The 16,051-nt window shown below is 38.1% G+C and overlaps 1 protein-coding gene across 3 annotated transcripts; it reads left to right on the top strand.

Annotated features, from left to right (window-relative positions):
* The first annotated feature begins 7,338 nt into the window (after positions 1–7,338).
* On the top strand, positions 7,339–15,126 carry LOC112279889 (uncharacterized). 3 transcript variants are annotated; one of them, XM_024514619.3, is made up of 13 exons: positions 7,339–7,876; positions 8,171–8,223; positions 8,493–8,575; positions 8,801–9,071; positions 9,194–9,544; positions 9,930–10,157; positions 10,339–10,581; positions 10,694–10,877; positions 11,087–11,205; positions 11,435–11,790; positions 12,083–12,225; positions 12,440–12,847; positions 13,066–15,126. In XM_024514619.3, exons 1-13 carry the CDS (start codon positions 7,537–7,539, stop codon positions 14,874–14,876), a joined length of 4,590 nt encoding a protein of 1,529 aa, XP_024370387.1. In that variant the 5' UTR covers positions 7,339–7,536; the 3' UTR covers positions 14,877–15,126. The 3 variants fall into 3 exon arrangements, with proteins under 3 accessions (XP_024370387.1, XP_024370388.1, XP_024370390.1); XM_024514620.3 differs by having other exon boundaries at positions 7,341–7,876; positions 12,449–12,847; XM_024514622.3 differs by lacking the exon at positions 7,339–7,876 and adding an exon at positions 7,939–7,961.
* The last annotated feature ends 925 nt before the right edge of the window (positions 15,127–16,051 follow it).

Here is a 16,051-nt window from a genome sequence, read left to right as displayed (position 1 = left end):
TCATACCACCAATTACAAGAAACTCTTAATTGAGGCCATCTTGTAATTGGGGAGTGAAATTTACACTCATAACATGCAAGAAAGCTCTTGTACCTACAAATATAGGTTTAATTGTATTAGACTTATGACTTTCTACTTCATTAACAATGCTCTTAGTTATACTTTTAGAAAAGTTAAGATTATGAGAAGTCCAATCTATTTTAGGATTATATTTTTTAGGCATGATAAACCTAAAATGATTGGATTAGAGAGAGATCTAATGATATTAAATATTACAAAGCTATTATGACCATTAGTTGCTATTTCTATAGGAAGGGTTTCATGAGTAATATCTTGTGAAGACAATGGACGACCATCTATAACTTTTACATGAATAAGTTTAGTTTTCTTCATTGAAAGTATACTATGTCTTTTATCAAATTCTTCATCTAAGAAACATTCTGAGGCTTCTGAATCTAATAAAGCAAAGGCTTTGTGATGTTTAAGTCCTAAAATAATATTTATAGTAAAACAAGGAGAGGGTTCTGAAGAGAGAATAAGACCTTTATTATGTGTTGTACAAGATTCCAATAGCATGGTCCCTGTTGTAACTAGACAAACTTGTTTTCCGACATATTATCTTCTTTGATACTCATACTCGTCATTTTATGGTTGTGTCACTTCTTTGGACAATGTTGAGCAGTATGCTTAGGTTTTCTTTAATATAAGCATAATCCTTCTTCACAACGATGAGTCTTTTCTTGCTCAATAAGAAGTTTGAAACGTACTGCATCAATTTCCATATCTTCTACTTTTGAATGTATTGATTGAAGAGATGTTGGTGTTGCCATTGAATTATAATAACGTTGAGGTCCACTTGTATGGTTCTCAGATTAAAATTCAAAAAAATAATTGTCGCACTTCACAACAAAGACAATTGCTTGGCTCAATATTTAAAAATCAGGTAAGTTGAGCATTAATTTTTTTACCTCATATTATAATCCGTAGAGAAATTGGCCAACAAGTGCAGCATCATCTCACTTGATATCAGTTACAAGTTGTCGAAATTGTGAAGCATATAATGTTATAGATCGATTGCCTTGTCGTAAAATATGAATCTTGTTGGTAGCAACACAAATTGCACCATGTTCTCCGTACATGGATTGAAACTCTGCCAAAAAAGCCTCTAGATTATCTAATATTAGATCTCATTATTCAAGAAAAGATAAAAACCATAATAATGCTGAATCTAAAAGAAGCGTACCAATGAATTTAACTTGTAATCTTGGAATTGGATAGCTTTAGGATTGAAGTTCAATCACAAATTGTACTTGATTAATAAATCCTCTAAATTTTGATTTGATACTATCAAACTTCTTGAGTAGGACAATTCTTGGTTTTCTAACACTAGAAAGTTGTTCCACTATAGGAGAAGAGACATGATTTGGTACAAATGTTGAAGTAGCTCTAATTATTTCTATATCTTCACTTCCTACCAATCTTGTTGCTCCTTGTGGTAGAAAATTGAGTTGATGCATTTCAAGTATTATCTCTGTCAATTGATCTTGCATTTGTGTCATTGCACTCTTCATTTTCAGCATGTTTTGCCATGATAACACTTAGAAAAGAGAAGATGTCTAATATCGCTCAAGACAAATATAAGAGAGGACTTGAGAACAAATTTCAATAGTTACTTATATGATTAAGTAGAAGTATATATATGTATATATATATATATATATATATATAGAATAATTTCATATAGTCTTCTAAAAAAGTTTTCTAGAAGCTTTATAGACGCGGTTTTGAGTTTAGATGTGTTTGTAGCTTAGAAACTTGGCCAAAAAGCTAACCATGTATTAGTAGCTTGTAGAATAAGTTATCTCAGTATAGTAGCTTGTAGAATAAGTCAACTACGTGGTGCATACATAGATAACTTGCCTTGCAAGATCAGACATGTAGCTAGCAAAGTCAACACATGTTGGAGGTCCTATAGGACATCGTCACGTAGCTCTTAGTTAGATAGTATATATGGAGGCAAGAGTGAAGCCTTCTTTACTCTTGTCAACGCCTTTTTAGTCTTAGTCTTATTTCAAGAGTTTTTAGTCTTCTTGTTTTTGGCAATATCCATTCTACTTAATATTACATCACCTTTTGAGTGACTTTCTAGTTTTCTTCAGTGATAAAAGAGTGTATTGAGGATTCTCTTTCTTCTAGATTCATATCCTTGACATTATGTCTTATCAAGAGCAAGGAATAATCTACTATTAATTTAGATTTGATAAAGCTCTGATATTATAAGTAAACTCTTGTCAATCTGTCAAGGAGAAGAATTTGATAAAAATAAATAAATAAGTGAGACTTTTTTCAAAGAAAGATGACAAAATAGAAATAATTAAATATGTATATCAAGAAAGAAACTAGAATGGCTATTGTTAAAAGATAAGAAAATTAGAGATCCTTGAAACTAGATTAGAAGTAAGAAAAGAGTTGACAAGAGTGAAAAAGGCTTCACTCTTGCCTCTATATATACTATTTATGTAGGAGCTACGTGACAACATTCTATAGGACCTCCAAAAACGTGTTGACTTTGCACAACACATATCTTAACTTACAAGGCAAGTTTTTTGTGTGGGTGCCACATAATTAACTTATTCTGTAAGCTACCAACATATATAGCACGTGGTTAATTTCTCGACCAAGTTTTTAACCTATCAATCAAGTATAAACACATGTAAAGTCAAAGCAGCATCTATGAAGCTTTTCAATAAGATATTATGAAATTAATCTACTTTTACCTACTTCTACCTATTTATATCACCTAAGTAATAATTACAATAAATATATGTCCATGACACCAGCATGCAAGAAAGCTCTTGCACGTACAAACATAGGTTTAATTGCACTAAACTTATGACTTTCTACTGGATTAACTTTACTCTTAATTATGCTTTTAGAGAAGTCAAGGATACAAGAAATCCAATCCACTCAAGGATTATACTTTTTTAACCATAATAAACCTAAAATAACTAGATTAGAGAGAGATCTAATTGTATTAAAGATTATGCAACTACTATGACCATTTATTGCTACATCTATAGGAAGTATTTTATGAGTAACATCTCCAAAAGACAACGGACGACCATCTATGATTTCTACATGAACAAATTTGATTTTTTGTACGAATGGTATTTTATGATTTTTAACAAATTTTATGTCTAAAAAATAAGCTGAGGCTTCTAAATCTATTAAGGCAGAGGCTTTATAATTATTAGGTCCTAAATGCATATCTATTATAAAACAAGGAGATGGTTCTAAAGAGAGGATATGACCTTCATTAGAAATTGTATAAGATTCTAAGTGCACAATTTGTATTATAGCTAGACAAATTTGTTTTTTGACACATTATCTTTTTTGATAGATGTGCTCCTCATTTTGTGATTTTGTTGCTTCTTTGGAGAATATTGAGTAGTATTTTCAAGTTCTCCATAATATAAGCACAATCTTTCTTGACAGCGATGAGTCTTTTCTTGCTCAATAAGAGATTTGAAATGTACTTCATTAATTTACATATCCTCTACTTCTGAATGTATGTATTGAAGAAATGTTGGTGTTTCCATCAAATTGTAGTAACATTGAGGCCTATTTGTATGATTCTTAGATCAAAATTTAAAAAATTGATTGTCATATTTCACAGCAAAGTCAATTATTTGACTCAATGTTTGAGGATCAGGTAAGTTGAGCATCAATTTCTTTACTTCATATTGTAATCCATAGAGAAATTGGCTAATAAGTGCAACATCATTGCACTTGATATCAGTTGCAAGTTGTTAAAATTGTGAAGCATCTAACGTTACAAATTGATTACCTTGTCGTAAAATACGAATCTTATTAGTTGCAACACAAGTTGCATCATGTTCTCCATACATGGACCAAAATTCTACCAAAAATGCCTCCAAATTATTGAATATTGGATCTCGTCATTCAAAAAAAGATAAAAACCTCGATAGTACTAAATCTGAAAGAAATGTGCCAATGAATCTAACTTGTCATCTTGAAGTTGGATAGCTTTCAGGTTGAAGTTCAATCACAAGTTGTACTTGATTGATAAATCCTCAAAATTTGAATCTTGTACCATCATACTTCTGGGGCAGGGCAACTCTTGGTTCTCTAATATTAAAAAGATGTTCTACCTTAGATGGAGGGACATGATTTGGTGCAGATGTTGAAGTAGCTCTAATCATCTCTATATCCTCACTTCTTACTATTTTTGTTGATTCTTGTGGTGGTAAGCTAAGTTGATGTATCACAAGCACCAATTCTCTCAATTACTCTTCCATTTGTACCATTGCACTCCTCATTTCAATAAGCTTTGCCATAATAATACTCACAAAAATATCTAATACCACTCAAGATAAGTAAAAAAAAAGACTTGAGGAAAGAGAAAATACTCAAAACAATATCAATTTAGAAGAGGGTAATCCATAACTTCTAATATGCTTATGTTTTATGATGAGAAAGGGATAATCCACTCTGAATCAAGATAAGACAAAGCTCTAATATTGTAAGTATATTCTTGTCAATCTGTCAAGAACATGAACTAAAAGATGATGCATAAAGCAATGAAATCCATATCAAAGAAAGAGTGAAAAAAATAGAAATAAAGAAATATGTATATTAATAGAAACTAGAAAGGCTTATTGCCAAAAGATAAGATAATTTGAGACTCTTGAAACTAGACTAGAAGCAAGAAAGGAGTTGACAAGAGTTAAAAAGACTTTACTCTTGTCTCTATACATACTATCTAATTAAGGGCTACGTGGCGATGTTCTATAGGACCTCCAATGTGTATTGACTTTGTAGGATACATGCCTTGACTTATAAGGCAAGTTTTTATATGTGTGGGCTACATAGTTAGCTTGGTCTTCAAGCTAACAACATGTGTTGTATATGGCCAACTTATTGACTATGTTTCTAATCCAAAAAATCAATTAAAGACACCTTTAAAGTCAAAGCAACATCTATAAAGCTTCTAAGAAGCTTGCATAGAAGATATTATAGAATTAACTTGCTTTTACCTACTTCTACTTACTTTTACCTATTTATACAGGTAATTATTAGCTTATTTGCGTATGTCCATGATACCTTGTAACAAATTGGATCATTGTAGACTTGATCTATTTCTTATTTGTAAATAAATCAATCCAACTACTTACTAATTACATTTATTGGAGTCTATGAAGATCCATCATGTATTCCGCATATCTCTTCTTGAGTCTTATAAGACAATGAATATCTTAAGAAGAAGACAAATGCTACTGCCTCTTATAGAAGTAGATAATAATCAAATGTTTAAAATAGAATATGTTTTAGATTCAAAGCATTGCCAAAACAAGTTGAAATATCTTATTCATTAGTGCAGATATGATATTGATGAACATATATAGAAACGAGCTTAAAATCTTGTAAATGTAGTAAAGAAGATTGATGCTTTTTTATTGATAATATCTATTAAAATCAAGATAAATAATAGCAAATCTTTGCTATAAAAGAAATATAATTTAGGCTTTAAGACAATATAATACAGACAAGACCTTTAAGAATGATATATTCTTCTTCAAATAAATAGCAAGATACAATGTGTTTTATAAATATATATATATATATATATATATATATATATACTTAGATTGAAGGAATTAGATAGAAATAAGTAAATACAAGTAAATTTGATAATATCTTTTGTACAAGCTTCTCAAAAGCTTTATAAATGAAAATTTGACTTTATACATGTTTGTATCAAAGACATGAATCTTAAAGAATTAAAAGATCAATACACTCTTGTGTTACTTGAAAAGACTAAAAATTCACTAAAAAATGGTATAATATTAAATTAAAATGACTATTACAAAATACAAAAAGACTAAAAAGTCTTGAAACAAGACTAAAGACTAGAAAGGCATTGATAAAGAGTAAAGAAGGCTTTATTCTTGTCTTTGTATATATCATCTAACTAAAAATTGGATGGTAATATTTTATAGGATCTCCAACACATGTCCAATTTGTAAGACATGTGTCCTAATTTATAAAGTAAGTTTTTTATATATGTGCCACATCATTAGCTTGTATATAAAATTACACAATATGTCTCATTACAATCCTATGTTTTAAAAAGTAATTAAAACATAATTTTTTAAATCCTCTTCAGTAATAAATATTTGATGCACAAAATAAGTCTTCAATGTAAGAATTATGCTATAAATTATAAAAATATTGGAATTAGATAAATTACGTGATATTTTATTAAAAAATAAAGTAGCAATATAATATCAAAAAAGCCAATAATGCTTATCTTAATATCTAAGGTCGTCAATTGCTCCAACTCTACCAATTTAGATTAATTAATTGAATTTCAATTGAATTTTTATAGTTAAATACTACAAGCTAGACCAACTTTTAATCTACTTTGATTTTAAGTATTGCCACAAGATCTGCACATTATTAGTAGCACAAGTCAAAGATAATAATGTTTAGTAACTTAAGGGAATCAAATATAGATATAATTTTTATAGAGAGTTTTGAAGAGTGAGTAACTAATGTATTGATAAGAAAGTTCAAATTCTTTTTGTATGACTATTATTGCAAGTATTCCAAGCTTATTTTTTATATCTTCCATATTATGATGAAACTTTCATATTAGGTGAATTTATGATTAGATGATTTTTTAAATTTAAATATGAAATATTATTTAAAAGTTATTTTATTGTAATAATGAATGATTTTCCATGAATTAATTGAGGAAATTATTATTGGCAATTAAGTTGGATTTTAAGTTACAAACAGAAGTAATTATTAACTTTATAAAGCTTCATGAATTTTTGTACGAGTTAAATCAAACTACCAATCAGTGGGGATTATTTTAGCTCACAATGAACATCTTAAATTTCCCTTTCTCGAACCATTGACATATGATGATTTCCTAAGACAAAAATCGCTGAAGCCCTCAACCAACAACATAATACCAATTTTATGAAAAGATAGAAGTACCCCAAGTTCCCATTAATGAAGCGGGCAATGGCAGTTCTAAATTGTGGGGAACGGGGATGAGAACGGAGAACATAGAACAGGGTAGCGCAGTCTCAATCGCGGCGAATAGGACAAAAAAGGACGGACGTGCCAGACAAGTGGCCACGCTGGCAGATTATGCCGGGGACGGCTGTTGGCGCGCGAAAAGATGTGGCGTCCCGGTCGCAGGGCGGGAGCACGGTCTTGGGTTCGTCGTCTCCCAGGCCCGGCGATGGCGTTTGCCAGCCCTTTCTTTGAAACCCTAAGCTGTTGCAGCAGAGTCCTTTCGTCTCTTTCGCAGGGAGCGAAGGGAGGAGCTGGAGCAGAAAGGAGCGGTTGCGAGGACGCAACAGGGATTGGGACGGAGATCATGCCTACACGGGGTGGGGGAAAAGGCTGCTCGGTGTGAGCTCAGCTGTTTGCGAGTGGTTTCGCATATTCGTGTAGGAGCTAGAGTGATTGTTTCGTTTTATAGTTCTTCAAGGATAGAGGATGGCGGGCGTAGCTTTTTCGCCAGTGCAGAATGGGGACAGGTCGCTGTATGGTGGAGGTGGGGGTGGCAAGATGCGAGCTCGGCGAGGTCCGAAGCGAAACAGCACGCCTTACGACCGGCCGGCCGTTGGGCGCCATGCATCGGCAGGGCCGCAGGCTTTAATTAATGCGAATGGAGGGACTGCGGGTGGAAACAGGCGGGAAGGGTGGCTAGGGTCGAGGTTGCTTGGCACTGCCTCCAAGATTGTCACTACCGGAGCTTCGTATTTGTATTCTTCATTTTTCAAGCGTCCGGCTGGGGGCGGTGTTTTTCTTCTTAAAGATGCGGAAAAAACCGCGGGTGAGACTTGTGATGCACTTGCATGTGCGTTTTAGTGCGTTATTTGACCTACGGCGAATTTTTGACGACGAGGCACACGCTGTGTGTGAGTTATGTAGTTTCTCATCTTAGGGGTCTGTGATCATGGTTTTAAACCTGCAATGTACATACCTTTCAAATTTGAGTTTGATCTAATATTTGGGGTCATTTGTCTGATTGAATTTCAGACTGTTAAGTTCTGTTATATTCTTCAAGCTACTTTTGATTGGCTATCTTGCTCTAACTTACTCCCTCATTACAATCTGTCTTTCGCAGGAGAATATGCTGACGGACAAACGGATATGATGTCGCCATCAGCTGCCGAAGCTGTAAGAATCTCTTTTCATCATGTCTTTAGCCTCCTTTCTCCTGACTTTGTGTCATTGTGCCGTGTAACTTCAACACCAGCTATTTAAGTGCTCTATGATGCACGCTTTTTTATCTTTCGATTCCGTTCCGTTTTTATTTATCAACTTAAGTGTAAATCAACGTCATGGGCGTAGAAGAGTGTTTGTCTTCAAGATGACTGGTGAATTCATCATATTAGTTTGTTTATATATTATCTCATTATTGGAGTTGTGGACGAAATTTTTCGCAGGAGTCAATGGAAGCCGGTAGTCAGCATGGCGATGAAGACAATTCATCAGAAGTGGAAAGTTGGATAAGGAGGACCTTCCCAGGGTGCGTTCTAATATTGTTAGTACATGTCGGATTTCATGTCAGATGCAATACTTGGTCATGTTGCCTCTAACGTACTCGCAACACAAAAGACATTTATTTTAGATTTTATGAGTGTTAATATTAGCCTGGCCACGCAGCCCCGTTGGTCTTGAATCTCGTAATGACTGGTCGTTCTTTCTTCTTTAACGTTGTGACACTCTAAGACAAGTCTCTTTCCCCTGACAGAGAAGAAGCTGATCGGTTAATTGCGAGTTTAAGGTCGTTTAAGCAGACTGGGGCTGCAGAAGAGCAAGTTGATCATGTAAGCAAAGAACCAAAAACTGCTAATGTTAACCAAGTTCCGGCTCTCGAGTCTGCGCCAAGCAGCGGTCAGCTTTCCGATGCACAGAGGTGGAGGGAAGAACGCACTAAAGCTCGACAAGAGCAGAAAAGTAGCCTTTGGCTAGGTGGTTCTGGAAAAGAAAATGGCACCCGCGCAGGTCCTGGGACCTTTGAGGTATCTCAAGAATGGAGGACTTGTCTGTGTTCTTTCTTCATCGTGATTTATCTAGCTTTCATGCTGTTTTTGTGACGTACGTGACTAGTACTCTATCCACTGACAGATGAATGTTCTTCCAGATTGGAGAAACTGTGGCAGTTGATGTTGCAAGGGCCTACATGGGAGAGCGAGTCACAAGAGTGGTTACACCTGTTCGGGAGAAAGTTCCTACTCCAATACGACATTCACCTTACCAGCCTTCGCCTTATTTGGCGAGGAAGCAACAATCAAACAACTTCTCTGCTCAGTATGAATCCGCTACTGTTCCTAATACTTTTGGTCTTCTTTCTCCGGGTGGCATTCGAAGTCGAGACGGTGTTTTTGATGACAATTTGCGAACTCCACCTGTCACTCGAACCGTAGGACATCTTCAGCCTGTTCCTCGCGCCACTGCAGTCAGTTCAGCGATTGGATATCCATTGCCTGGAGAGGTAGGAATCGCCTTGAATGCTGGTCTACTTTGATGGGAATTTTGTAACATTGTAAGTACCATTAGAAGCCGCGTTAATGGATTCTCAAATTCCGATCGTATTCAATTTAGAATTTGGAGATCGCTATCTTACTTCAATACATGTTCTCTTTTACGCTCATGAAAGCTGCGCCGCTTTTTTCCCGTGCATTTATACTGCATAGTACTTGCGAAGAAATTAATTTTTACTGTAGTAATTTTTGTCATAGTTTTTTTGTCGTCGAACAATCGCGGATTGAATTCTGCTTGCATTATCTGAGACTATGCTCTCATAGAGAAACTGAAGGCATTTCTAGTGTTTGTTTAAGCTCAGTATAGTTATTAACTAGCTGTTTTGGTTTTTACAGGGATCGAAAAAGAGAAGTTTTTCAGCCGTAGAGGATGGCGGCTATTCTACAGGTGGGGCTATTCGACGCTTAAGGCCTAGGTCCTCTCTGTACTCGCCAGGTCCAGGTACTGGATTCCAAAGAAGAGGAGGCCTGGGCATGTATCCCCCTCTTCCTAGGATATTACATACGCCTGTTGACGTCAAACAAAAATCGATTACAATGTGGAACCAGAATGCTGATACAGAGGTGAGAAGCTTCATCAATTGATAACCATTCAACACATCTCATCATTGAGGGCACTGTGAAATTTCTGTTGCACTGTCGTGTCCCTTTTGTAGTGCTTAGTTTAGACTTACCTTGGTCATTGATGTTTTCAATTTTTTTTTTGATTGTATTGTGACTAGTAGAATCGGTTTGATTGTTTCAGGAGAAAGGCGATGTGAAAAATGTTTTGAAACACAAGGAGGGATCCAAAGGTTTAGCAATGGGAATGAATGCAGCTGTACCTGAAAGAGCGAGTGCAACAGCTCGCAAGATCTTAGAAACCTTGGATATAATGACTCCTCCAAAAGAGAAGTCCTTAGAGTCAGAGCTTGCGTTAGTCAGGGATCGTCCATCAACTGAGTTGACAACAAGTATGATGAATGATAAGGCACGTCAGACCATGCAGGTACACTAAACACGAATAATTTCCTTTGCTCTGGTGTACTATTTCTGTTGTTCTTTTGTTCCATTGACGTTATGAATTCCGCGTGAATTTAACTAAATATGGTTGTGTGCAGTCCTGGGATTATGCAGGACCTCAGGAAGAAGCCGGGCCTTCAGGACGGGGTCGCAATCTTGAGAATGATTTGTCCTCTGCTGCTGGGGTTTCAAGGATAGGAGCTGGACATGGCACAAAAACCAGAGGCAAAGGCAAAGCGTCAGCTTCCATCCCATCACATAATTTTGAAGAGAAGAGCACAGGTACAACTACAGTATTTGTTGTGAATGATGTTCTTGATGATGGTAATGATGATGATGATGATGACGACGACGACAACGTTCGATGTTCTTTTGGAGATTACTAGAAGTTTTATGCAAGCCTAGAGGTTTATTTACAACTAAATTTTTTGTGTAGGCAAAACAAAGAATAGCCAGCGTTGTTGTATGCTAACGTGAACTTTTGTTTGCAGATCAAACATCATTTTATTTCCAGGACGCATCTAGGTTGAAAGTCTCAGAGTCTAGTTTGGCTAACTCAAGTCCTGCCTTGGGAAGGAATAAAGGATTCCAGATCAATGCTGATGTTGATGTGAGTGGACTATTGCTTGCCATGTCTGGAGACTTGGGCCCAGTTTTATTTCCTTTTAGCCTGTTTATATTGCTTTTCCTACTCTTTTTGTACCTTTTAAGAGGTTTTCTCTTTTTTCTTCTTTCTTTTTCTTCTTCCTCTTTTCTTTCTTCAAAATTATTGATTCCCTCCCCTATAATATTTATTGCTTCTGATTGAAATTGAGGAGCTCCATTGCATTTGTGCATAGGATTCGGATGAAGAGAGTAGAGGTGCAAACTCTACTTTGGTCACTTCAACTGTGACGACTTTTAGTGATGGAAAGTCGACTTGTGCATCAGGAGGTTTTACATTCCAGTCGTCCAATTCTTTTGGTATTGCTATGGAGCCTCCACCGACACCTAAGCCGTTTCCATCACCATCCAGCACAGGGCCTGCACCGAAGCTTAATGGGCAGCCCACTTTCAAGTTCAACACCGGTACTCCAGCAGACAATATAGTATTTAAATTGCCCACATCAGGGTCAGGAGGAGTTGATAATAATGTACATACCAAGGATATGAAGCTCAACTATCAGTCTGATAATAAACCGGACTCTTCACCAAGGTATGCTTCTTGCCTGCTGTGATCAAACTGGGCTTGGCCCAATCAGGTAGCACTAGACAGCTTTTGGTTAATCACGAAGGCTTGTATTTACAACGATCATTTCTTACACCATAATCGAGAACCCATTGTGTATTTACATTCAAAATTTGTGTCCAACGATATAAGTACTCGTCAGAATGGATGCACTATCGGCCACAATCAATCTAATCTATCAGCGTGTGAGTGCTGTGTACGTTGTGTTACTATCTAATGCATGTTGCTGAAGTTGCTAATGCTTTTTATGTTTTCACAGTAATGTGACTGCACGTGAGACATCCGAACCGGCCCAAGAAGTGAAGGGAGGAACGTCTACATTGAGTTCCTCGTCTCCTGAAACCTCACCTTCTGCGGTCTCTTTAGCCAACTTCGAAACCTCCCGTGCCGAGGCCAAGCCAGGTATTATTAAACTTTAGTTGCCTGTTTAAAGACATGCTAAGAATCTGGTTTACACTTTCAAGGAACGTTTTTGCAACTGCCCAGCAGTTTGTGTAGTCCTTCTCAAAGTGTTCACACCGCATTGGCTGGGAGTTTGGAGTTGTGCTCAAATTGAGTTTTCGGCAGCACGTGCAATTTATTCATGCGCTTGGCTTCCTCTGATGCCTTCATGCAGCCTCTGCAGGTATGTTCGGTTCAAGCAGTCAGACCACTGGTTTCAGTACGGGGAATTCCTCAGGAGCGACTCTCGTTTCAAATAAGGAGTCGAGCGTATTCAGTTTTGGTAAGTCGGCAGCATCTCCATCCGCAGAACCTGCAACCCAAACATCCCCTACTGCTGGTTCTGGTATGTTTGGAAGCAACGGGACTTCTTCAGCCACTACCTTTACATCTCCTGCTCCAGCATTTGGATCCTCTTCTGCTTTTGGAATGAACAAGGGATCATCTTTGTTCGGGGCAGCAGGCAGTTCTTCAGCAGCACCTACTTTGCAGTCAACAGCTCCCGCAGTAACTTTGGATGATGGGAATAAATCTCAAAAGGTCGCGTTGGGACAGAGCCCGGAAAAGGCTAATGATGGATCAGGTGCCAAATAATTCTACTTCCCTGAATTTGAAGGGGTTTCTTTGTGTAATTGCTGGTTTATCTGATTTCAGGGTGCTCATTTTTCAATGTTTGGTATTTTACTTCATTTTTCCCCTGTTTTGTTCACTTTTATGAACCGACTTAAATTCATTGTTTTATTTTGTGTCGTAATTTGGGGTACTACTTTTATGGCTGACATTGGATACCTTTTAATGCAGTAACTGCGCCTGTGACGTTTGGGTTATCTGCTGCTGCGACTACCTCAGCCTCAACGCCATCGACACACGTGTTCTCTACCCCTACATTTGGTGTAGGCGCAAGCTCGCCAGCTCCAGCGTCCAAGTCTGCACCCTTGTTCGGCTTGAAGCCTGCCTCCTTGGATTCCACTCCTGTGGCTTCAACTACTTCACCGTCATCAGTCAGTGCTGGCTTTGGGTTATCCTCTTCTCTTTTTGGCAGTTCAACATTTGGGTCAAGTAATCCAGCTCCTTTATTTGGTGGAGCTTCGAGTGCTCCTGCATTCGGTGCTTCAAGTACTCCAGCTTTTGGAGCATCTAGCACTCCAGCTTTTGGAGCTTCCAGCATACCAACCTTCGGAGCGTCTAGCACTCCTGCATTTGGACCCTCGAGCACAGCGACATTCTCAACTTCTAGTGCTTCGGCATTTGGGACTTCCAGCACTCCAGCTTTCGGGGCTTCCAGCACCCCTGCATTCGGAGCTTCTAGTACTCCGGCATTCGGAGCTTCCAGCACCCCGGCATTCGGAGCTTCTAGTACTCCGGCATTCGGAGCTTCCAGCACCCCGGCATTCGGAGCTTCCAGTACTCCGGCATTCGGAGCTTCCAGCACCCCGGCATTCGGAGCTTCCAGCACCCCGGCATTCGGAGCTTCCAGCACCCCGGCATTCGGAGCTTCCAGTACTCCGGCATTCGGAGCTTCTAGTACTCCGGCATTTGGAGCTTCCAGTACTCCGGCATTTGGAGCTTCCAGTACTCCGGCATTTGGAGCTTCCAGTACTCCGGCATTTGGAGCTTCCAGTACTCCGGCATTTGGAGCTTCCAGTACTCCGGCATTTGGAGCTTCTAGTACTCCGGCATTTGGAGCTTCTAGTACTCCGGCATTCGGAGCTTCCAGTACTCCGGCATTTGGAGTATCTAATGCACCTAACACATCTGGTTTTGGAGGTTTTAGCTCAGAAGTATCAGCACAACCTTCACAGTCTCCTCCCGTCTTCGGTTTTGGAGCTTCAGGCAATGCTGGATCTTCATCTTCTCCAGCCTCATTTGCGTTTGGTGCTTCTGCCGGATCTGGTAATCCCTTTGCTTTTGGTGCATCTACTGGCGCATCACCAACCACTTCAACTGGCGCCTTCGCATTTGGGGCATCTAGTGCTGCATCACCAACCACTTCAACTGGTGCGTTCGCTTTTGGATCATCTAGTGCCGCATCACCCACTACCTCTACTGGTGCTTTCGCATTTGGAGCATCTAGTGCTGCTTCACCCACTACCTCAACTGGTGCATTCGCCTTCGGTGGCTCTAGTGCTGCATCATCTTCACCCTTCAGTTTTGGTGCAAAACCCAGTTCTCCATCTATGTTTGGTACGAGTGGCACTGCACCTGCATTTGGATCTTCTCCGAATGGTGGCATGGGAACCGATATGGAGGACAACATGGCTGATGATGGTCAGATGATGGCCTCTTCACCACCTCCACAACAACAATCTCTTGCATTTGGTGCCTCTCAAAACCCATTCGGTAAACCTTCCACTCCAGTCACCACACCGTCGTCAGTCTTTGGAGGCTTTGGAAGTTCAACAGCCCCTGCCGGTGCTAATCCATTTGCACCATCTCCTCAGCAACCTTCCCCTGCTGCTGCCAACCCCTTCGCGCAATCGCCTCAGCCGGGACAACCTCTCAACTTTGGTGGTGGTGGTTTTGCATTGGGGACAACTGGCCAAGACTCGGGCGCTAAACCCAATAGGAAGTTTATTAAGGCTAAGAGGGCAGGTAGCGTGAAAAGGAAGTAAACGAACATGTAGAGTGTGTGTTATGTGAAATCCTTAGGAAAATTGTTGGCATTTAGGTTATCAAGGCTTAATAGGAAAGAATATTGGATACGCTGAGAAATGTTAGCTCTTTAGTGAAACTGCTTATGTTACGCATACTCACGGATCTTGATCTCCGCGTCTGGCCAGTGAGTAGTTGGAATATTGAACTAGACACGTTGAAGTTGTGGGTGAATAGAGTACTTAACGTCAAGTGGTGCCTTCCACCCAACCGACAAAGTCTGCATCTATGCTTTCAGAGCCTTCTTCAATATGGTCATGCTGACTTCGAACACGTAAATATTATCAACTGTTCTGATCCATACACGACAATGTATACAAGAAAGGGAGCCTCACACGTAAGTGTAATAAGCGCCCGCAAAAAGCTGCGCCGCATCTTTAGTTTCTGATATGCGCACGTTCGAAGAATTTGTCAATACATAGTGTCAGCCTGACTTACCAGAACTGTGCATTGAAATCTTCGAGGAGCAACAGCATAGAAATATTTAATAATGTTAATGGGGTTTAATTAAAATAAAAAATATATTTAATTTAATTTTTGATATAAATAGATCTATGCTCTAATTATTATTTCTTGTACAACTGCATAGAAATATTGTCCAAGCATATGTTAATGTTTAAACATTTTCTTAATATAAACAAAATAATATACATATTTTTGGATTTTTAGTATAATAATTAGAGAATCAATAACAAAAAATATTAAAAACAGGAAAAGAATATATATATATATGTGTGTGTGTGTGTTGAAATAGTTTGAATCCAGCTTGTTTTAAACTAATTCAATCAATTTGGCCATGTGAAAAAATTGATTTAAATCAAATCTGTTTCTAATTTATTGAATAAATTCAGCAATATGAAAAGAGTGATTTGAATTGATTTGCAACAATTTAAACTAGACGTTATTATACTTTAAAAATTACTTGGATATTATCAAATTTACTTACATTTATTTCGATGATGAAATAGCTAAATCACTTTCACCAAGTTTCAGCATGAGTTACAACGAGTAGAATGTTGGGCAACAATACTAGCACATTTCACAATTGATCAACACTGACGCCAACTCATGGCATGGACTGGTTACCACTTCACAACCACACCGCTGGTGTTTCGGCTCCAATTCACCATCCTCG

Source organism: Physcomitrium patens, chromosome 3 (assembly GCF_059467195.1).
Source record: "Physcomitrium patens ecotype Gransden chromosome 3, ASM5946719v1, whole genome shotgun sequence".
Taxonomy (NCBI): domain Eukaryota; kingdom Viridiplantae; phylum Streptophyta; class Bryopsida; order Funariales; family Funariaceae; genus Physcomitrium; species Physcomitrium patens.
Note: the sequence above shows the minus strand (reverse complement) of the source record. Positions and strands in the feature narration are given on the sequence as shown.

Coding starts and splice junctions, on each gene's coding strand:
- LOC112279889 (XM_024514619.3), top strand. CDS start 7,537: ATGGCGGGCGTAGCTTTTTCGCCAGTGCAGAATGGGGACAGGTCGCTG. Junction 10,582..10,693: donor AGGCACGTCAGACCATGCAG/GTACACTAAACA, acceptor GGTTGTGTGCAG/TCCTGGGATTATGCAGGACC. Junction 12,848..13,065: donor AAAGGCTAATGATGGATCAG/GTGCCAAATAAT, acceptor CTTTTAATGCAG/TAACTGCGCCTGTGACGTTT.